Below are 24,356 nucleotides of genomic sequence, written 5' to 3' on the forward strand. Positions count from 1 at the left end.
GTTGCCACATGCACTTATTCATTTGCAAAAAAATCGACTGCAGTAATTTAAAATCTGTTTCCAGATTATGTCAAAGATTCTGCCACACCTTCCCTCCAAATGCTGGTGGTTAATAACATACCACTGTAGTTCAGAGACACTTCTCTGCGCAAAATGGTTGAGAAAATTGCTATTCTCAAGCAATCTGCACAACCTACTAATGCATAAAAATGTTTTTTAATCAGGGTTGTCCGATTAGTCACTTGCGATAGCCCACCCGCACCGGAGTTCCATGGATAATAATCGATTATATTGGATTTTTGTTGACAACCTCAAAAAAACTACAAAAATAATCAATTATAATCGATTAAAAATGGATTATAATGATACTATTTTTCTAAGCAATATAATCCCAATATAATCGATTATAATGGATTATAATCGATTATTTTTGAAAGAGAATAAAATTTGTTTTTAAAGCAAAATAATCCGCAGAGGTCACTGGTTCTGGAGAAGTTTAGGAGAACATGAATATGAACAAATGGGAGAACATGAAGATGAAAACATTTAGCCTGTTTTTCTGATTCGTTATAAATGTATGCTGATTCTATGTTTTAAATCATTCTTTGCTTTAACTGCATGTTTTTAGGAAAACTTAGTAACTTTACATTTTTAAACTTGCTTTTTTCTTCCAGACATAGAAAGAACTAAAAATAGAATAGCCTAATTAACGAAATAAAATGGATTATAATGGATTATAATGGATTTTTATTTTTCAAAAAAATCAATTTTAATGACCACATAATCGATTACGTGGTCTAAATTTGCCACAATAATGGATTATAATGGATTATAATGGATTATAATGACAACATTTCAGACAACATTTTTCCAATATAATCGATTATTATCCATGGAACTCCGGTGCGGGCAGCTGCTGAAATTAAGACGCCCGCGACACTTATTCGACAAGTTTGCTTGTTCGTACTCACAAACATATACTGATAAATAATTGAACGATCTCCGTTCTGGATCAATTAACTGGACGGAGGATAGTTCACGTGATCTCTACTTTTATGCTATTTCGAAGATGTCGTCAAATTTACTTAAAGTGACGTTCATGTCTTTGTTTCCGTACAACACCCCTCCACTGCGGAGAAAGTCGAGCACCTGGATGAAATTGGTCTTCGTGTAGGCCCCTGGAGTGAGGCCACAGTCGGGGGCCGCTGGACCGGCCGTGACCAGACCACACAAGTAGGGCACGCCTAAGAACATAACAGGCGTTCTTCACACCTTTCAACCGGACGTTGGTGTTTTGAGGCCCGACACCACAAAATAAAGCACAAAATAAACCAATCATTTGAGTTTGCTTCACACCTAACTACAAAGATCATCGTCTGTAAAGTCTCAGAGGTTTCGGCCCAGAAAATCAAAAAGTGGTTCACACACAGTCGGAGTTTATTTCGCGCACACTCGCATAAAATTATGGATTATTTCCATCCCCTCGCCTCACATAGGCATCAATTTTTTGGTATTACAAGGTTAGCTAAATGAAGACTAAATTTGTTTGGATTAACCAAACGACTCTTCCATATCCCAATTTGTGTAATCAACTGGTAATCATTGAGAGCAAGAGTTGAACATGCATAATATTCGCAGTTGGGGTCGGAGGAAAAAAGAGCTAGATTACATTGTTGCTCGTTTTTTGAGATTTTTATAAATGAAGTGATGGGCACCTGAAACGAAGCACTCAAGAGGTCCCCCTGAGTCTCCGCCACACGCATCTGCCTTGTAGCCCCTCTCATTCCCTCCCCCACACATTAGAGTCTGCTTCTGACTCGGACCGAATCCTGTGTCCGCAACCAGTTGATCTGTGATGCACGAATCGTCCTTCCGGGTAATGTCTCTTTCCTAAATGGAAATGTTCAGAGTATTTAAATGAAATTGCTGATCTTGAGCATACCACAATTTACATATGAGTTGATCTTCTTTTTCCGAGGGTTGACTGAACATGATTACGGTAAAAAGAACCAGGGACGGGAGGGGGGGGGGGATTTCATTGAGTGATGATTCGCTGAGTTCTTGAGGAATGATGTCAAATCCACCCGCCATTTTGACAGAGCATTCCTTGCTATTGCAAAAGAATTGATTACTATTGTACTGATTGGTCGCTGAATGAAGAATGCTGTCAAATTGTCTATAACTTTTAATGTTAACAGAATCGCGAAACACGTCCGATTTAATTTTCGATGTTTTTAGCAATAGAGAAGGGAAAACAAAACTTGTAAGTTGCCTTACCCTCGTAAAGATTGTTTTTAACGATCATTTAATTTCACCAACTCACAGCGAGTTTGGTAATATGAAACGAAATTAGTAATTAACACAAATTAAAACAACCATCCGTGACGTGAGAACTTACCTGAACAAGTTCCGGGAATTTGGATTGATCATTACACGTAGGTGGGTCCTTGCATGCTAGCCCCCACCCTGTCACAACCATGACATCCCCAACTTTGGGTTCAGTAGCCGCATTGGCAGGAAGCGCAATCGGGCCCACATTCACTCCCAAATTCATCTTATTCTAAATAAATTTAGAGTAATAAACACGGAGCCGTTTATTTAAAACTCGTTACATATATGTTCCCTTCTAGCTGCTTTTATTTCCCTTTGAAATAAAATCAGTGAATAAACGGCAGAAATTTTTAGAAAAAACGGTTCAAGCTTGTTGCAATCAGACGAAATTTTTCAGACTAATAACCAAGTAATAACCAAGACTGCTCGTATATCAGGGCAAAGCCATGAATGTTCCGACTATCCCTTAATTCATATCGAATAGTTTTTAGGAAAAAAAATTATTGAAAACCTATAATTTTTGGACAGCATCAAAGTGTGAAATTTTGAGTTGTACAAAATCAATACGACCAATCTGATTAGCTAGCCTCAATTTAATATGAACGATTTTGTTGTGCGAGATAATTCGCCACGCATAAATAATTCGCGTTACCCTCTCAGCATTAAGAACAAGAGTGCTCGTATCAGGGCGAAGCCCTAAATGTTCCGACTGCCTTTTAAGGTTTATGGAGCAGTAGTAACATATAAAAATTAAATACAATAAAATAAAATAAAAAAAAAAGTTCTTAAATTTGAAATTTTTTTTATGAAATCATCCCCCCACACGCCAAATAAAGTACAAAAAAATAAATTCCGCTAATTGTAACCAATCAATTATGGCAAATAAGCTTCTTTCAACCAATTTGGAACGATTTCTAAGACGGATTAAATCTCGCTTACGCGTTAATAGAGCGAAATATATCGTGCGTTAATTGTCCCAAATTGACCAAAATGGCAATCTTTAAACCCCCATAACTTTACGAAAAAAAAATCACAAGTGAAATAATATTTCAAATTTATGCTCAAGACAGCAATAGCTTTCGAATGATATAAGAAAATTTTGTAAAAAATTGGCTAGTTAAAAAGTCGAAATTTGTCTGAAGAAAAAAAAACCCACCCCGATCACAAATATTCAATTACTTTCAATAAACTCTTCAAAGCGCGCATAAGTTACTCCAGTACATGACCAATTTGAAGAAAATGTCAATATCTTTTTACATAATATCTTTTTAAATCTGAACTATAATATCGTTTTAGATAATATATTTTTAAAGTATTATAGGGTAGATAATATCTTTTTAAATTTGAACTCAGGAAGTCGATATCTTTAATAGGGTGTAAAAAATTTTGGTTGAAAAATGTTATTTCGATTGACTGAACAATTGACTGATTAAAACAAAACTCAACAAGCATATAAATTTTCAGTTTTCATCGAAAGTCGGAACAATAAGATGCTCCAATCATTAATTTTTGGCTTTCAACCGCTCAAAAACCAGGCGAAAATGAGATGCATTTTGGATTGCTGGATTTTGAATTGTTCAACCTTAGCGTTGAGCCTACATTGAAAATAAGCGTTAAAAAAAGAGAAAAAACAGCGATCGCCATCGATGAACTATCGATGTTCATTGCATCAATAGCAAATTTTATTGATAGATTATCGCTAATTTGGCTTATTTCTAGCGGTGAAATAGCTATACAAAACTATCAAGTGCAAAAACAATGAACTACCCGTATTAGATCCCGCAACCATCAGCTTTGTAGCTATGCATGTTACCTCTGCTCAATCAGTTCTTAGCTTATATCAAGTTAAAGAGATTATCAGATAAAAACTCTCATTTGAAAGCTACTAGAATGAGCCAAAATTTCTGAAGTTTTAGCGCTGATTATTACAGAATCATTACTGAAATAGCTCTGAAATGTCGCAGGTTTAGCTATGCAAAAACTCTGAATTATACATGAATCAGCGCTGGAAATTAGCGATCACTAGGATACTGCAGAAAAAGCAATAATTAACGGTGGGACTTCAACCCGGGTAAATAAAGGGTGGATAGCAGGTCTATACTAAACATAACTATCTCAGATTTACGAATTGAAAAGTCGGTCCTTTTTCCTTTCCCTCCCACTTCACACATCTATCAATTTTATGGTAAAACGAGTGGTTTTACAAAGTTAAAAATGGAGACCAAATATGTTTGGCACAGCCTAGTCAATCCGCATGTCATTTTTTATAACGATCGGACAATGTAAACAGTAGTTTTTTCAGTAAAAATTGCAGGTGGGGGAAAAGGAAAAGAGCCAAAAAGCCTAACGCAAACTCCGGAGCATGTTTTTCTATTAAAAAAAGTATATCACATTATTTGAACATTTTATGAGGGCACATTGCTTTATTAGATGTTTTTAAAAATTCAGATCTGTATCATACCCAGGTGCGAGAAAAAATATACCAAAAATTTCGTTTTGAGGCACTTTTAAAAAAAATTTTACCAAAAAATTGCGTTTTTTCGTCGCGCGCTCCCCCCTTAAAATTAATATTATGGGGCCGAAGAATGTTATGGGTCCGTCAACCAAAAATGGATATCTCAAAATAGTACAAAGGGGGGGGGACTCTTTGTTTTGGCAGGGGGTCAAACCACTAAAAAAGAGGTGTCCGCCCAATTCACCCACACCCCCTCTCCACCCCTAAATCCGCCCTTGATCATACCTGCAAGAGAATTAGTGCGCAATCAATGTATGATTTGTTGTGCAGTATTATATCCCACTGATCAAATGCGATGGTGTAGTTTTGATACAAGGGGTATTTGGAACTGGACCCGTAAATCACTTCTCCTGAGGAGAATCCTCCTTTTGCAGGGTCCACACAGTGGCGGGCTGTCACGACTAAAACTTTTTTAAACATATTTGAACTTGATTTACACAGTATTTGAAAAACTAAAGAAATTCAAGAGTCACGAGCCCAAACATCTAAGTGAATTCTTTAAGACTCTGATCTGAGATCCATGCGACTGATACGCATATTAGACGATTAAATTCACCCCATTTGCATTTGCATTTGCATTCACCCCCGCCACTCTCTTCCTTCAAAAAACCCAATCCACCTCCGTTGTAAATATTGAACTCTCCCCAAGCGTTTCGGCTGTTTTTTAAATCAATTTTTCAAAAAAAAAAATAGGTCGAAATTGACCAATTGTTTTTTTAACACGAAAGCTTTGTCAAAAATACTCGCCTAAAAACAGTTTACACCTACATCAGTACATGCATATACACATACATACATATATACATACATACATACATATATACATACATACATACATACATACATAAAAAAAAATACCATCCATAACATTTTAAAAAAAAAAACAGGTTAAAAGTTCCACTTTTGTGCACTTTTCAGAAGGTTTTGACTAAAAAACTGCAATTTTTTTTGTTAATTTCTTAAAACTTGTCCAACTTCAACCCCCTCACCCCCTCCCCATAGTTTCTAAATAAAAAATGAAAATGATTATAAGCAAAAAAAATTTGAGCAACATAGTATAACAAGTAACAAAAGCCGAAGTTGACCAGCAAAGAAGTTGAAGTTTGAACAACAGGTGACACACTTTAGTTAAAAACGCGCTAACGAGTCTGTGTGCGTCGAAATTCAAATATCATTGAAGCTTGATTGTTTTTATCTATAAAATGAAAATTAATTGGTTTTAATTGATTTGAAATGAATTTCAATACTTTTTTTAAAAAAGCAATACAATTTCTTTTTAATTGATAATAGACAAGAGATTAAGGGAGGCGGAGCAATAAGCAGAATGGTCCAAGTGCAGAATGGGTCCAAGAGCAGAAAAACAGAAAAAAAATTGACTTCTGTTGGTTTATACGGACTAATTGATAAAACAAATTTTTGAATTGTCAAAAAACACCAAAAAATGAATAAATTGTGCATGAATTGAATAATTTCATTAAGTTTTTTATTAAAACTTTTTAAAAAACCTTGGTTAAAGTACACAAATGATGCATAAATTGTTCGTTGCTTTGGTATTATTGACATTTCTGATACTTAATTTACCGATTATGGTATAAAAGATGATGTTTTTCAATTTTTCTGCTCTTGGACCCTTTCTGCTCTTAGACCATTCTGCTTATTGACTGGCCACCAGATTAAGTTTCAATTCTTTAGTCATTTACAAGGAAAGTGAAATTTGATCGATTTTCTTGGAAACTTCAGTGCGGGTAATTTAGTTTTCCGTGTTGCATTTTTGTCTAATGCTAATGTGGGGGATATTGAAATAAATACTGGGGGTTTTGTCCAAGAATTTTTTGGTCCCTGATAAGTTTAGTCCAGGGGGATCATATCCAGTGGAATTTTATCCAGGGAACTTAATCTTAGGGGATTTAGTCCGCAAGCGCTGTCAATGGTTTTAAATAACAAACGCTTTCTTCTGTAAAAAAACTGCGACTCATTTACAGAGTGTAAATTATCATTACACTGATGGAAATGTTCAATATGCCCGGGTTGACCTCCTTACACCGAAAATGCTTATCATACAATTCCATACATCAAGTGTGTGGGAAATTGCTTTTCGTACAATTTTCATACAATTTCGAAAAATGGGTGAAAAAGAAATTATTATGAAATTATGAAAAGTAAGTAATTTTGAAAATTTGGCCCAAAATTAAGTAATTTTGAAAATTTGGCCCAAAAATTTTTTTGTTTTTTTTTCAACCGAAAATCGATTCTTGTACTTATGCAAACATTTAACAAATTTTTTTTTGCATACAAAATTTAATTTTTTGTGTGCATAACGTAGTCCTGAAAACATTAATGTTGGGACTTTTTTCCTTTTCGCTTCATAATTTTTTTTCAAAGCGCTGAAAATTCCTTTTTCTTTTGTAGGGCGTGTTTATGTATGCCTTGAACAATGTCTGATAATTTAAAAATTCAAATTTTTAAAATAATCGTCGCTGAAAAATTTCGCCAAATGTTAAAAGTTTGTTATTTTTGTTATATCATTTGTGAAAAAACAGCTCGAAGACAACTCAGGTCGTTTTATATGCATTGTACCTGCATGATTGTCCAAACTTTGGTGCTTTCAGTAAACCAAGGTCTTTGTCATTTGTGTTTGGTTACAAACACAACCAAAATTTTTCAAAAATTAAACTTAGAAACAAAAAATCCATTTTCTGTACGTATGGAATTTATGAAATTGTATGACAAGAAGTTTCTCATATATAGAAATTGTATGATAAGAAGTTTGGGTCAACCCGGGTGGATGTGAAGCAAGAACAGCCCTACGCGTTGATGACGCAAAATGACAGAATGTTTAGCATTGAAATCGATTTCCGGGGGTGATAGATACGGATATGTTTACGGAAAATGTATGCGAAATATGATTTACGAGCGAATGCTCGCTTCTACAAACGGTGAATAGATCGCTGTGCAGATCAACAGATCAACTTCCTTTGGAATTGACCTCAATTGTGAAATTTGAATTGAGCTTCCAAAAGTCTCATCTTATCGAGTTTGTTTTTTAAACTTTCGATTTTCAAAAAATATATATCTCTTTAAAGTTTTCTCAATTTCCATTATTTTTCAAGGTTGACATACAAAAAGTGAGATCTACTTAACGTGTTTAGGGGGGAGGATGTTAACTTGGTCCCATTTAATTTTTTAATGTTATTACTGCTCCATAAACCTTAAAAGGCAGTCGGAACATTCAGGGCTTCGCCCTGATACGAGCAGTCTTGTTTCTCTTTATAATACCAAGAAAATGCATTTTTCTCTCCTTGTAATCGAAATAAAGTCTATTGTTTTTTCTCCATATACTCCCAAAAAATTTCTATTTTTTCACCATATATTGACAAAAAAACTCTTTTTTCCCCATATGGTCCCTGTAAAAACATGACCCATTGTAAGCATGATTTTATATTTTGAAACAAAAATACGAATCATTGCTTTAAAAGAATATATATATATATATATATATATATAAATTGGTGACATATTTTCGATTATAATGGCAACATTTTTTGCAAGATTTTGTCAATATAACCTATTTTTATCCGAAAAACTTCTGTGCAGGCGGAGGGCGGGAGGCTACAGGAAAAAAGAAACAATTATAATTTTATGCAGTATGTAATTACTAATTTTCATGTTACTAAAATCATTTTTACTCTAATTGTATAAACGCACTCAGATCATTTCGTAAGATTGCCCCTCCACAAAGTTGTCCACTTCTGAAACAATACGCTCAATGGGTGATAAAGACTATTGACATTCATCAAGCTAGAGATAATTCTTGAATTTTATGCATCCTAATCTTTGATTGTCTGATTTTATTTGATTCAATTAGTTTTTTCTGAGTTTATTTGAACTATAGTTCACTTCAAAAAAGACATTGGCACAAAGTTAGCTGATTTTTCTCACTTTTAGTTTCTAGTTTTCGGCTGATTAAGTTTCCCTCCAAGAATGGAATTGAAAAAGCTGGATAATCAGAATACTGCAGTTATGTCACCCATCTCAAGAGGAGTTCAGCCAATTAAAATGAAAAACCATCTATGGATTAATGTAATTCATAAGAAAAACACTCAATGAGTAAATCAAATGTTACGGAAGGTTATGATAGGAAGTTATCGGAAACACACCTTGGAGAATTGCAGAGTTACTAAAGATAATTAAAAGATTAAAGCGGATTGATTATTGGAATAAGAAACGCAACAGGCACCCATGGTGACCTGAGTTTGATTCCCAGTAGATAGTGAAAAAAGAATTTAGGATGAGAAGGCTTATGGTATTACAGGCTTCAAGTCAATCATTAAGGTTAGGAAAAAGATTAGAAGGAAAACTAAAAGCATATTAGGTTAGGTGGAGACTAAGGAAAATGAATTAAAAAAGTTATTTATAAAGTTAAATTTTTGTGGATCAACTTTGGGATCAACTTTGGATTAATTTTATTTTATTTCGTTGAACAAATCAACTATTCGAAGTAAGTTTGTTCTTCATTTGTTTTTTTTTTGTTAGCAACTAACCTGCTAGCAAAAAAAAAACGTAAATCAAAAAATAAACCAATTTTAAAAAAATAAAGGACTACAAGATTCAAAGCACGAATCTGCGGGTTATAAAGCACACGGTATTTAACTGCTCCAGCTGTCCCAGAAATTTTGTAGATTTTAGGAGTCTTCCACAAAAAAAAGAAAAAAAGCAAACTAGATGTTTTAATAATTTCAGACACTTTGAAACGGTAAAAAAAAGAAAATCAAACAAATTACTCCTATTTGAAAACGCACTACTCATATATGACACTCGCCAGTGTGTGTGAAATTGATAAATGACAAAGGAAAAAACTAAGGATTAACCATCTACGAGCTATAAATAAGTAATCATTCATAGAAGTTTCCAAATTGGAAAAATTTGCGGTACTTCGAGAACATTCGTTGCTTTAAGTCCTCAAATTTACAATTAGGCTACCAACAAAGCGAATAAAGCACATGATGATAAACCGCGATCGAATGAAATTGACCAAAAAAAAAACGAACACCAATTTGTTTGAGTTCATTTTCAAAAACTGAATGTGTACTTTATAGCATAGCCAACAGACAGTTGAAAAAGAGTCAATGAATGCAATGAAACAGATTAACTTAAAGCGTTTGAATTCCAAGACCAATGTAAAATTGAAAACTTTCTGATAAACTAACCCAAAATCGGAGAGTAGATTTTGCATATCTTCTAGCAAATGAACTTGAATTGATCTCAAAAGTGCGTATCTTTCCAAGGGTTTTCATAAGTGCATTTATAAATATGACTATTATTCGATCTGATCTTGATACAATTAGAATTGATTATAATAAATTATTTTCATCCCAATTTCCGTTTTTTTTGTTATGACATTCAATCCATTTCAACCAGCCATAAAATAGTTCAATTGCTTATGTTCGCCCAATTTGAATTTTTTTTTCCATAGAATTTTCTAAACGTGAAGTTTTAAAAAAATCCTTTTTTGAAACAATTTTAACTTCAAACGTTTTTTTTCATTGTTTCTTGTTTTCAATTTTGGTTATTTTCAAGCTTAACTGAAACATTTCTTTTTTTACTACATGCACATTTCTTTTTTACAACTTAATTTTGGGAAAACTGTTTTAGTTTCATAGTTACTTTGGTAGCGTTTTTTTTCTATATCACGGAAATATCTCAAGTAATATACAAGATTTAGAGAAATCAAAATTTTAAAAGCATTGTTATAATATCTAAACAGATATAATTTAGTGTGATAACATTTTGGCTAAACAAAAAATCTAATAGTTTATAACAGATAGCTTAAAAGAGACATGTTGGAAGAAAAATCAGCAAAAATAATTAACTGCAAGAGTTATAATCTCTTGGAAACTGCCGGTTACGATTAAATACCGGTTACTCAAACTTTAACTTGGATGCTAGTGGCCACAACTCGTTTTTCCGGTTTGACGCAGAAATGATCAACACCTTTTTCCTAAATTGAAAAACGAAAAAATCCTCTTTTTCCGATTAGTAGCATTTACATATCATTACAAAAAAAACTTCCATTTGATGAAAACATCTGACGGACAAAATTGTAATTTTTTTGGCGCCATTGTTGGGAGCAAAGCTTTACACACTAGCCATAAAACATAGAATATAGAAACACAGTCAGAGCTGATTGTCGGCATCTTCTTTATGTGAACACACACGATTTTTGGTTGCAACATTATGAAATTGTTTCAACTTTTGGTGTTCGAAGATTTGAATTTTGAAACTTGACACTTCAGTTAAATGAGAACTGTAGCATTTGCGCTTGGTTTTTATTCCAAAACAATGATTTAATCTAGCTTTAACCTAGAAATAAATAGTCAGAAAACGCCACGCTGTATTTAATTTTCATTTAAAAGTCTGTCGGCTTAAGTTTTCACTAAAAAAATATATAGAGGAGCATGATAAGCGTTTTTCTGTCAAGGTCAACCCAAATCACTGATTCCTGAAGCACTTCATAACAATTTTTCAATGATAAACCCAATAACTAGAAAGTGGAAATCGGATATCCAATTAGGTATTTTTAGCTTATCAGGAACGCGCTTGAACCTATTAGGTGTTTTTGTATATGGCCAGAATTTGCACATTATTCTCAAAATCTAAGCTTTCAATGTAATTTGCTCTTTCATGATTGGTTGAAGTTGAACAAAATGCTAAATTTCAACTGCATTTTCAAAGAAAACGGAAAATTTATGCTTGCGGTGTTTTTTTTTTTCAATCAATTTTCGGCGATTGAAATAATAGTTTCTGACAAATTGTTTCTTACCCTATTGAAAATATTGACTAATTGAAATCAAATAAAAAATAATAATGTACCATCGATCTACTTTTGCAAAGTTTGTGGAAGTTGAAAATTGCCAATTTGGCCATGTTCTGGACTAACTCATGCCTAATTAGAAGATTTTGTTCAAAATGCTGGAAACGTGACGTGAAATGACAAAGCGTGGCAAATTATCCGGCACAAAAAAAATGTTTCAAAGTGAATTGAGGCTGTTAATTGCTCATATTAATTTTCACACTTGATGTTTGATTTTGTTAAACAATTAGAGTTTTCCAATATTTTCTTTCCTTAAAACTGTTCGATATGAATTAAGGGACAATCGGAACATTCAGGGCGTTGCCCTGATAATGAGCAGTCTTGTTAATTGTTTATGAGGCGATGAAAAAAATATTTTGAAGTCGAGAAGCAAAATGATAACCAACAGACAATAGAGAAAATCAAGAATTTCATCGAAATAGGATTTTTTCTGGATTGTTTTTCCAATCTTGGTGTTTAAAAAGAGTGTTTTTATGACAAGCGTATTGGTCTCAGTTGACAGAAAAATAAAGAAGACAAACAAGTGCACTCTCGTGTTTCGCATTTAAAGCAAATGAATTTAATTTTTTCTGAACTTAATATTCAGTTTTTTTAAAATTCAATCAAATTAAGGAGAACCGCACTCAACTCTATTTGTTGTTTTTTCGCTCGGAAATTTAAACAAATGTTTTGACCGAAAAAAAGTTGAAGGCGTTTTCTTGAGACTTTAGTAAGGTTTGGAAGAGTGAAGTTTGTCTCTTTTTAGCAATGACTAGGAAACCATTTTAAAATAAAATCAAAAATCAAACTAAAAATAGTTTTCAGCATCAGTTTTTTGTCAAATATTTTCCCTCACAAGAAATACTTCCTGTGTAATTCTTTTCACTGGGTTCATTGACAATTGAAAGTAATTATTCTGAACTTCTTTAGTTTCGTTCACTGTAACGAAAAAGTTTTAATTCTAACTTGCATCGTTATTGCCACTTCAATTAAATTATAACTATCAAAAAAAAAGAAAGGACAAATCACGAAGAATTAAAAGTTAGCATGAACAACCTGAAAAGTTTTTCCTGAAAACAAGCAAACGGAACGATCTGAATAGCGCTATTCGACTTAATCATTGACTCTAAGAAACCATCAGGCAAGTCTCTAACTTAAGCGACGTTATCATTTCAAAACATGTATAGCCGGTGGCTGTGCAAGTAGCACAGAACGTTCCGACGATATTCTTAAAAAAGACGTTTTTTTAATTGATGATTATTTTTGCTGGTCATATCATACATGGAGCTGGCGAATACCTAGAATTTAGGCATTATCGACAGTCAGAACAAAACAAGCCAACCAGGAAACGGTTTAATTTAAAAATGATTTTTAAAAAATCAAAAAAAAATCTTCAATTTTTTGTTTAAGTTTTTTGCAAAAATTGTTTTGAATTTTTGACCTTTCTTTTTCTGACGATGGGACAAAATTTTCGAAAAATAATTTTACCGGAGTTAAATTAAGGTTTTAGGGCTTATTCTTCTACAATAAGCCTGCTCGCCTGCTCGCTCGAATTTAGATTTAAACTCAAACAATTCAAACCGGCTTTTCTCGATACTGGAATAACGTTTTGCAAAATTATTAATTTTATTCGAATCAGGGCTAAAAGTGTTTTACTAAGATTTATTATTACCTCCATTAAGATAATTATTTGCGGTAAATAATTTTGGTTAAAAAAACAAACCTGATCTCTCACCTTATTTGCTCGAAATCAAACCAAATTTTAAAAATTTCAAACTGGTTTTTTCAACACTGAGAAAACTTTTAAAATATTTTTATTTCTTTCGAATTATTTTTCAAAGGGTTTTTATATGATATATTGCGTGACCCATTCGGTGAGTATTTGTGATACCTGATATTGTGTGGAAAACAAAGAGAAAATTATCGATGTTCATTGCCACAATAGCAAATTTATAATTTCAGCGATTAAACAACGATAAAAACCAGTCAAAATGAGCAAAATTTGAAACTTTCCGGTGTTCGATACCGCAGCCATCAACTTTTTTTACATGAATGCTACCTCTGCACCACCATTTCTTAGATCTGTACAAGTTATAAGATTTATTAACTCACAATATCATTTGAAAGTTTAAAGTTAAAATTGCGCTGATTTTCTAAAGATTTTCTAATGAATCATTATTGAATTTTCTCTGAAATATCGCAGGTTTAGCTGTGCAAAAACCCCTGAATTCTACATGTATCAGCGCCCCGGGATTCTATTACCACCTATAGGTATATAGATGCAGGATTAAGAGGCAATGACTTAAACAATGACTTCTGAGCTACCCTGTGAAAATTTTTACCGCAAACAAATTGATTTCCAATTGCGGGATTCATTTATATTTTCAATTTTGTCTTAAAGATTTATCAAAGGAAAATAAGGGATTTATATGCTCTTAAATGGTGATTTATTTACCTTCTTAATGTTTAAATCAAGGGATAAAATGAAGATTGTTCATGGGAACGAAGGTGATTTATAAAAATGAAGGTAGTTGAAAACGAAAAATTTTTTTAAAAAAGGGTGACTAAAAATTTAATTTAGAGGAGCAATATTTTTTAAATGTTCAGTATTGCGTTTGCTTGATTCAAAGAAAATTCTAGAATTCAGCGACAAAATAAATAACTGGCAAAAAGCGGTGTAATCTACAGTCAAATAATGGGATCTGAACTATACTACCAAAGTACCCAAGCTTCGTGCCGTAAGGTTTATTTTGATTGTTTTGATGAATTGTCAAAAACCTTACGACCTACAATTTAGAAATTTCGAAAAACTCAGATTGTTGGCGTCAGAATTCTTGTACAGCTAGCCCAAAAAATTAACACTTACCCTAGACTAATGAATACAGTCCACGGATGTTGGCTAATGTCAACCGACTTGCCGTTGATGATTCGGTCGCTTGAGATCAATTTGTACTTAGAAGTCGAACTCTCATTCCGATCGGATGAGTAATCATAGTCGTAGAAGTGACCTCGGAAGTAGTCGTAGTCGTAATCACTAACCATGCCACTGACCTATGATTATTTTGAAAACATTTTTTTATTGTTTGACAGTTTTTTTTTGCAGATTCTGACAATGTGTCTTATCCTGAGAACTTAAACGGTAAAACTTATTAGTTTTATTTCTGTAGAAAAACTGTTAAATTGTTCTAATATTTCCCACATTTCTATTTTTTTTGGAGTTTTTTGAACATGAAGCTCACTTGTTCTAGAGATATTTCTACAGAACATCGGGATTCATAATTATTCGAAAGGAAACTTCTCATTTTTATTATTTCAAAAAAACTTAATGTCTTAAGCTGTGTCGATCTGAAACTCAAAACTTGCATATGAACACTGACAAAAGGTTTAAGTTTTCTTCACCAGCTGAAAGAATATGATCAAATTTTATTGCTTAAGACATACATTATTAAAAATATTAAACTTTTTCTCTGTAGTTATAACTACAGATAACTACAGAGAAAAGTTAATATGAAGACTTGTTTCCAACGAAACGCAGGCCCAACCCCGATATTTTACTATATATAGTTGCGCAGATTGGTACTTTAAAATTAATAAATCTAAGTTTTTGCTCTGACCATTCAAAACGGGAAGAATTTCTTGGTTTTCACGCAAAATCAGGTACCGCAAATAATCATCGGAATGGGTCAAGTGATTTACAAACTTGAAGCCCTTTCAGTCGTGATTCAAAAGACTTGAAATATTTTTCAAAGAAATTCTCATTTTTGAGAAAAACTGGTTTCAATTTTTGATTTTTAGTTAAATTTTGAGCGAGTGAAGCGAGCGAGAAGGCTTGCATTAGCTTATTAATGCTTAACTTAAGCCCTGAAAACTAATTTTACTTGATTAAAATTAGTTTTTGGAATTTTCAACGCCCTTTTTTTCGGAAAAAAAAACGATTCAAAAAAAAAGTACATTTTCTGAAAAAAAAAATCGAAACAGATTGCACACATTGATTCTTTTGTTTTTCTAGTCATTATTCGACAAAAACTGCTATCCAATTTGTTTATTTTACTATGATTGTCGAACATTCTCAGGTTCGACAGTCATGATTTTTATTTAGATCCTCTGATCTTACCACGCAGAAAATACTGCACGAATTCGGGAAAAAAATCATTCTTTGTTTGTATTTTGTAAATACTAGAGTTCGAACACTCTATCTATCCTTGTGTCTACTCAAAAATTGTTATAACTTTGAGTGATATAAATTTTAAAAGTCCCCAAAAGCATGGTTTTTTTTCTGATTATCAACTCTAAAAAAACTTTTCGATTTTAGTTATAACTGCAAAGAAATGAAAAACATACTACTCTTCTGTTGCCTTCATTCGAAGGTTGTTAAAGACATCAACTTTTTAAAATTTCTTCCATATAAATTACATCAATAGTTAGAAAATTTCATAGCAACAAAATTGAATAATAGTTCGAAGATCAACTCACTGGATCAACCAGATTGAAGCATATTAAGCTCAAAATTTGTAATTTTTTGATTGTTTTTCTCTCTGTATTTACAGTTGCTTGGAACATTTGGAAACACGTTCTTCTTTGTTTCATAACTGTCACTTGGTTTAATGAGCCATGTGTCTTAGTTTTCTACAGCCTATACATACTGGACGACATTTAATACGCATCAAAAAAATTGGATTTAACTTTTTTTTCGGTGTGATTACTTTACTAGTGGGCGAAATTAATCGCAAATTTAAATTTCACTCTCCAAAATGCCTGTTTTTAATGTCCAGTTTAAGCAACATTCAATTCAGTTTTGATTACTTTTTTTTTACATATACCAAGAGCAAATGATCAGAGCTACCCTCTATGTAAAATACCAATATTTCTTTTAAAAAACTGACAAATGTAATGAAAAGGCCAGATTTCCTTGTCGGCTCTTAGTTTTTCAACCTTGACAAGGATTATCTTGATAAGTCTTTAAAACAAAATGTAGGTAACTTCATTGAGAGTAATTTTGAGCATTTGCTCTCGGTCTATGTAAAATTTTTGATCAAAACTGAAGTAAATGTTGTCAAAATGGACCTTGAAAAGAGAGTAAAGAATTTAAGAGAGTAAAGAATTGAGTGTAAATCTAAATGACTAATTTGATGCCTGAAATTAATCAAAAATACGTTGATTATGAGAAAAAATGTGTGGAGGGATTATCATTGGTTTTTTTTCCAATCTTTTGACCTTAAGAAGGCAAGAAAGTTGCTGAATTTAGGTGGAAATTAGAGTCAGCACAGACCAACTTTTACATTTTATTTTTTTCAGAAATAAAATTTTATCGTTTTTTCAGTGACAAATTAAAATTGTGAGTTGTGTTTTTTGGTCAGGCTTTTCAAAATTTGCTTGGAATTTAACTAGTTTTCATGCAAAATTTCGAATAAAAATTACCCCTTTAAAACAGGTCAATTCATTTGATTCAAATATCAAAAAGTAAACCGGATCAAGTGATAAGGAATAAACATTAATTGAACCCGCCTACCTGTTTAAAATTAAATCATGACTCATTTCAAAAGTGTAACTTTGTTTCAAAGTTTTGCAAAAACAATTGCATTACAAGAAAGCTGGTGAAATTGGTCCTCAATTGTCCTCAACATTTCCTGGCTAAAGTTAACGAAATACGATGTAAACGAAACTGAAAATTGCGTCTTAGTTCAGTTTATCCGGCGTGTTAAATCACCTGTATAGTGATTTTTTCAGCACAAAATTCAGTGAAGAATCCAAAACCGAAAAATTATGAGTTATCATAAAAATTAATCAAATTAATGAATAATATAATCATAATTCCGCAGACTACTACAAAAAGAATATCTTCAAAAATCCAAATATTTGTGAAAAGAGAGGGGATTCAACAGAAATGTGTTTGAAAATACCATGTATGTTGTAACAAGTCAAAAACAAACATGCATGTCAAAACAACTCTTGAAAAAACGTCTCGAAAAAACTGGGATATCGAACTTTGATTGTCGCTCAGTATATATTGCCAAGTATAACAGCAACAACGGCAATATATATTATAATGGCCACTTTTTGTTGAAAATGCTAGGGCACATCGTAGGATGAAATAGCGGAGTTTCTTGCAAAGTATAATGCATAAATTCAAATTTCATTACAATTATGCAACCTCAAACTATGGTCTCATTGACCACATTTTTTGAAAACACTTGTCAATTAGAGTATTCTTTGCCTGATTAGTACACAACTCGGTTATCGAATTTTTAGAAAACTTGTTCAATTGGTTTCTCACAGAATGGAAGTTCAAAAAAGATCACTTTTGTTAGCGCCGTTATACCTGTAAGCAATGAAAAAACAACTGCAATTTTTTACAATTTTTTTTGAAAGTTATGAAATAGACAAGCAAAAGCTATATATTGCTGCGAGAAATTTTGTAATCAGATCGATGCACGCGGTGTCGTGATGTGAACAAGTGTCGAGATGCAATATTTTTTTACTTGTCTAGTATAGAACAAATATTAAAAAATTTAACAAAACACACATTTGAAAAAGATTTCAGGATAAGATGCATATTGTCTTTTCTATTTTGTTTTGGCTGATTGCTTTAGTAAAAACATTGCAAAAAAATAGCACATGTTCAGTACATTTCACTTCCATATTTCAAAAGCTAGTGCCTCATTTAAAACATTTTTCAAAATTTGAAAAACTAGTGCAGCATTTCAAACACGTGAAATATTTCTAACAACAACTTGAAATTATTATATTAGTAATTGATATATCAAATCAAAATGAGATTCATTTTTGGAGTAGAACAAGTCTAAAAAGATTTTTGGGAGAGCTATTACGAGAATGAGCATAGATAATTTGCCTTGACGCATGTGTGCATTAAACCAATAATTAAAAAACCATAACAAAAGTTGATGATTTTAAGGCATACTATTGACTACAAACCGTGAATATAATCAATAAATAAAATTAAATTAAAATATTTCAAAAAATGACATTTGTTTCTAAACTCTTTCGTCCGGTAATTTTTTTTGCTACGGAACCAGTTTTTCTCTTTTTTGAAAATCATCAGATCTTAGCAAAAACACTAACTAAAAAATTAATTCGTTTTTCACGCCTTCCCCTCTAAATCCTCCACTGTGTGTGTCTATCTCAATCAATATCTCGAATTATCTAGTGTTTCAATCTTGGAAAATCTTGAAAAGATATTGTGAAAGTGTGTTTTTTGAAGTGCGGAATTCAAGATCTTCTCTAAATATACATAGTCCCATGGACCAGAAAACTTTAGCAAGATCATTGCAAATTTGTGCATTATCTTGTCAATTGTTTTTAAATTTGTAAAGTTTGGTAAATTAAATTTTACAAGAACTTTTCTGCCCATATTTTGTCCTGCTGAATATCTAGTTTGCAGCAATTGGAAGTTTTTGATTTATAAAAAAAACTCCCTTTGAATTTGTCGGAACATTTTGAACATTAGTTGTGGTAAGATTGCTCGTCTCAGGGCCAAAACTAGAATGCTCCGAGTGCCTGTTAAGATATATGCAGTGTTCGTTTTAAAAAAAAACGATGCCGTTTCAAAAAAATAAATATCAAAATGTTTTTTTTTGAGATTTTTTGAATTTAATCTCACTCACGCTGTGTATGAAACAATTGATATCTTTTGCATACAGCAAAACTTTAAATAGACCAAAAAGTAATAGCATATGCGTAGTGCTCAAAAGTTATTATGCCATGTTGGTTGTTACGATTTCTTAAATTTGGCCGATTAATTTTTTGATCAGTCAAGAAAGATTTTTTCTGCGAAAGAATAATTCGTATATTTTCGGCTTCTATCAGATCATGCAAAATGCAGATATTTTTTACACTTTCATACATAATTACAGTGTAAGTGGCTACCTGTGGCACGCTGTGTAAGGAACAAAATGATATTTTTTGCATACAGCAGAACTTTAAGTAGACCAAATAATAAATCTCAGCTCAATTTGGAACGATTTCTATCATGGATTAAATCACCGCTTACGCTTTGATAGCGCGAAATATATCGCACGTTTATTGTCTCAATTTGGTTTTTAAACCCACATTTGGTCTTTAAACTTGGTGATCACAGGTGAGCAAAAAACGATCACAAGTGTATAATTTTGTTTAAAATTTGAGCTCAAGATAACAACACAACAATGGCTATTTGAAAGGTCGAGTTATGACTGAAGAAATAAACCACCCCGAGCACAAATATTCCGCCATTTTCATCAAAATTCGGAACAACAATTCAATGTGTTGGTGTTAAATAATTTTTCACACAAATTTTTCAATAAACCTGTAGCCATTTAAATAATTGGTCTGTCTTTTTGAAAAAAAGGACCGAGTTTGTGCTCTGTTTTTTTTCTGTTTTTCTCCAGACAAATTTAGACTTTATAACTGGCAATTTTTGAAAATTTTTGTTTAACATTTAAAAAAGTTGTTGTCCTGAGTTCAATTTCAAAAAGATGTTTTACCTGTGCATATGTTCTGTAGGTTTTTAGGGGCGATCGCGAAAATCTAAAAATGGCAATTCTTGGTCGCAAGAGTCTGGACATACCAAATATGAGTCGCGATGTTTTGGTCGCGCCACCTCTGTTTCGGTCGCGAAAGTCGCGATGGATCATCATGGTCGCGAAAGTCTGGAAATGCCAGGTTTTGATCGCAAAATCTGGACATTCTTAATTTTGGTCTGGAAAGTTTTGACATGGCAAAATTTCGTCGCGAAAGTGTGGACAAGAGTCTGGGACCTCGACCCGGGTAGCAGCTTTTCAAAAGTTATATTCGCGCAATTGTTTGTGTTCAGTTCAAATTCTTTTGTTTGAAAACATATCAAACCTAGATAAGGCCCACTCAAAGGACGGAAAATTTGTGTATTTCTCATCTTACAGAAAAGATGTCTTTTGAGCTGGCTAAAAATTAGTTTTCAAGCAATAATTCGACAGAATCGCTGAAACTGTAGTAATATAAAGCTTCATAAAGCTTTTTATAGAGTATCATAAAGCTTTTTTTTTTTACAAATTATGTCAATATTCGAATCCTCTTTAGGTTCCAGACAAGCACAAGCAATCAAAAGTGAATACGTCTCGACTTTTTTGCGTCTGAACTTACGTACACATCAAAAAACTATAATTTCGGACCTAAAAGTTTTTTCTAATAAGCCCGTAATTTTTGGGGCAGTTTCGAAATATTCATGTCATACCGTGTTGTACGAGTTTTTACTGAATCCGTACGGGTTGGGAACTAGGTTGGTAACTCAATGACGAATAAAAAATAACTGAATCATATTCTCTTAAATCGTGTTCTGAGAGTTCAGTGCACTTAGCATAACGGACTGGCCTTGTCGCTCAACGTCAGTTGACCTGCGGTACAGATTAAATTATTATGTTTAATTTTTTATTTGTACGTCACTAGCTTAATGCCAATTCTGCCGGATGACATTCCCCCTCTGAACAGGAAATTTTTGAGTTTCGAGTTCCTGTGGGACTGATAAAGTTTAAATTTTGAGTTCATGTATCCCCTTGGGACTTTTAGCTATCTAGCTTTTCAGTGGGTTCCTTCAATTGTTTTTTGTGTTGCTTCGCTTGCGCCTCCTCGCCTTGCTTCGTGTCGGTGCTGATTTCATCATTTTCATCTTCATTGTTGCTTCTCATGCGCTTCGGTCGTATTGCTTTATTCGTCTGTCGCCGGTATCTCGTGACTTTTTGTGATTTCTTTCTTTTCTGTCATCTCTATCGTTTCTCTTTTCGGGCTGTCGGTTGGAGTTACAAGGTCTATTACGCTTATTGTATCTTGTTTGCCACTTGGTTTAATCGTCTTAAAATGTTTAATGCAGGCAATAAGTTCGGGGGAATTTTCCTTAAGCCTCATTTCGTGGACAAAACTAGAGATGCTGCTGGATTGATATTGTTTTTGGATTGTTTTTTCGGACGAATCAATGTTGAACTGTTTCTGTTGGATACTGTTTATCGGGACTGGATTGCCTTACGCCTTGGCCAACGTTGATTGCCCTATCCGCGTTGTTTGTGATGTCTGTGGCTGAGTTTGTGGAGGCGTCTTTTTGACGTCTATCCGTTTCGGCGAGGGCGCCATATCTGGTTGTTTAGGAGTCGTTTTTCCTGATTGTTTCCGGGTTTCAATTTTTTTCCTTCTGGCACTGAAGTCTTCCTTCATTGCAATTCCTTTCGGGACAGTTTTTTGGGCAGGCCTGTTTGTTCATCTTCTTTAAACATTGGGTGTTGGGGCACGTTTGGCTAATCATTATCTAAAAAACGAAAACATGGACCTGTACGTCTTGCAGACTTGTATGCGTCATAGTCGCTTAATCGTGATGATCTACACGGTCCGTAGATAGACGGGTTTGGTACAAAGACAAATCCTTTGTTCCTTAGCAACCTAGGTTGTTTTCCTCTAGTCTGTACCCAAGCTTTATGTGACGTATAAATCTATCTATTTTCTCATCTATAGTCTCATATTTTGTTCAAATGTCTTTAGGTATTTTATTTTTGTTGCTCGTCTTGTTTTTTTTCTGGCTACCTGTTGTATTTTCTTTCTAGAGTTTGAATCTTTTTGTGGCTGTGTTCCTTTAACTCAAAATTTTAAAGCATCCTTTTCCCTACCTAGTAAATATCTAGTTCTCACACCGGTTTTAGTCTGAGTCGATGATGATCACGTTTGCTTCTGGAATTCTTACTATGTCGGCTCTGAGAGATTCTGAAATGGATTCTGTTTGACTTTAACTTCTTTTTCAGACCAACACTGTTATTTGTGCGTTTTTACTGGTGGTAGTGGGGCGTACATCAGACTTTTCCGATCTAAGTACATCTGGGATCATCGGATACCTTCTCTTCTTGATCCGATTCTCCTCTCCAGATGATTTCTTGTTGTCTTCCTCATGGGGCTTGGAAATTTTTCCCGCTGCCTTTTGCTCGCGACCAATCTGGATTGAAGCCTCTCTTAAAACCTTTATTCTCAATTCTCCGGCTCACGTTTCTTTTAGCACAATTGATGAATTTTTTATTTTGTTAGAAGCTTTTTCTGCTGACTGCTGGTTTCTGGGTGAAGGTTTGATCGAATGATTGCTTTCGTCTAAACTTTCAGATCTTGTGGTACAGGGCTCGGAATTCGTTTTTGGTTCCAATATAGTGCTTATTTTTCTTATTTTTTCCTTGCACGCTCACATCGGTTGGTTAGTGTGTTTAGAATTACGTTGTCAATCAATTCAATATATGTAAAGAATGAGTTAACTGATGCTTTTACAAATTCTTTGTCGTGTTCACTGGGTAGTATTTCTAATCCTAACGGGTTTAGCATCATGTAGTCTATTAGTCCGATCGTTGTCCCTGCCAAATGTTTTTCAAAGTTAAACACGGTCAAGCGATCGATTCATCTAGTGAGTCTACTTTGACTAGTTTTTGACCTTTCACTTGCGTTTAATGCGCAGATCAAAGCTTGGTGGTCTGTGATGAAGGTGAAATTTTCCCGTGCAAGTAATTATTGAAGTGTTTGATTGCCCAAATGACCCCTAACTTTTCTAACTCATTTACCAAATAATTCGTTTTCTAAACATTTTAGGAATCTGCAAGCGTATGCTATTGCGACGCAGCCTTCATTGGTAAGTTTTTCGAGGGCGGCATTTAACCCGAATGTAGAGGCGTCGCAGACCACTCGGGTCTCTACGTTTTGATCAAAATGTTTACTCTCAGTTTTTTTTTCATGAAACCAGACCCAAAATGTGATTGATTGCTGTTTTGTGATCCGAGTTCGAATCTAGTGTTTTGTGTTTGTTAGTAATGATTTGATGGCTGATGCAGCTTTTGCCAGATTTGGTATATATCGTATAAGGTGATGTATTGAACCCATAAAAATTTTTAGTTGTTTAAATGTTTTAGGTGGTGTGAGTTTTACTATAGCGTCTTTTTTTACAATTTAGTGGTTTGGTGCCGTCGCTATTAATGTGATAGCCAAACCATTTCACTGGCTCGCACGCGAACTTGCATTTTTTTATTGACTTGACTAAGTTTTTGTCCTTTAGTTTTGAAAGGACGTTACTTAGTTGCTTTTTGTGTTCTACTTTGGACTTTTTGTAACGACTAGTATGTCATCCAAAACGGCGAACGTGTTTTCGCAATTTGTCAGAGTGAGGTTTACCGCTTTTTGAAATTCGGCAGGCAAGAAGAGAGTGTATCCCATCCCAGATGTACTTAGATTGGAAAAGTCTGATGTACGCCCCACTACCACCAGTAAAAACGCACGATTTACAGTGTTGGTCTGAAAAAGAAGTGAACGTCAAACGGAATCACTTTAAGTATTTCTTAGAGCCGACAAACTAAGAAATCCAGAAGTAAACGTGATCATCATTGACTCAGACTAAAACAGGTGAGAGAACTAGATCTTTACTAGGTAGGGAAAAGGAGGATTTAAAATCTTGATTTTAAGGAACACAACCACAAGTAGACTCAAACTCTAGAAAAAACAACATGTAGCCAGAAAACTAACAAGACGAGCAACAAAAACAAAGTATCTAAAGACAATTGGACTAGGCATGTCCGTGAGGCCGTAGAATTGGAATTGGTATGTTCCAGTAGCATGGCCTCCAATGAGGCTAAAAATGCATCGTCTTTTTGTTTCTTCATCCGGAGGAGTTTGCGAATATGC

At 33.6% G+C, this 24,356-nt stretch overlaps 1 protein-coding gene across 1 annotated transcript; it reads right to left on the bottom strand.

Annotated features, from left to right (window-relative positions):
• Positions 1 to 1,053: 1,053 nt before the first annotated feature.
• Positions 1,054 to 14,738, bottom strand: LOC134851975 (trypsin-1-like). Its single transcript, XM_063868250.1, has 5 exons — positions 14,615 to 14,738; positions 5,072 to 5,247; positions 2,399 to 2,560; positions 1,716 to 1,890; positions 1,054 to 1,244 (listed from the first exon to the last, which is right to left on the bottom strand). Exons 1-5 carry the CDS (start codon positions 14,736 to 14,738, stop codon positions 1,054 to 1,056), a joined length of 828 nt encoding a protein of 275 aa, XP_063724320.1.
• Between the last annotated feature and the right edge of the window lie 9,618 nt (positions 14,739 to 24,356).

This window comes from Symsagittifera roscoffensis, chromosome 7 (assembly GCF_963678635.1).
Source record: "Symsagittifera roscoffensis chromosome 7, txSymRosc1.1, whole genome shotgun sequence".
Classification (NCBI taxonomy): domain Eukaryota; kingdom Metazoa; phylum Xenacoelomorpha; order Acoela; family Convolutidae; genus Symsagittifera; species Symsagittifera roscoffensis.

Bases quoted from the DNA above. Each gene is read 5' to 3' on its own strand.
- LOC134851975 (XM_063868250.1), bottom strand. From the start codon at position 14,738: ATGGTTAGTGATTACGACTACGACTACTTCCGAGGTCACTTCTACGAC. The intron at 2,561-5,071 runs GTATGATCAAGG...AAATTTATTTAG, and splicing joins GCGCACTAATTCTCTTGCAG to AATAAGATGAATTTGGGAGT. The intron at 1,245-1,715 runs GTGCCCATCACT...TTATGTTCTTAG, and splicing joins TCTTGAGTGCTTCGTTTCAG to GCGTGCCCTACTTGTGTGGT.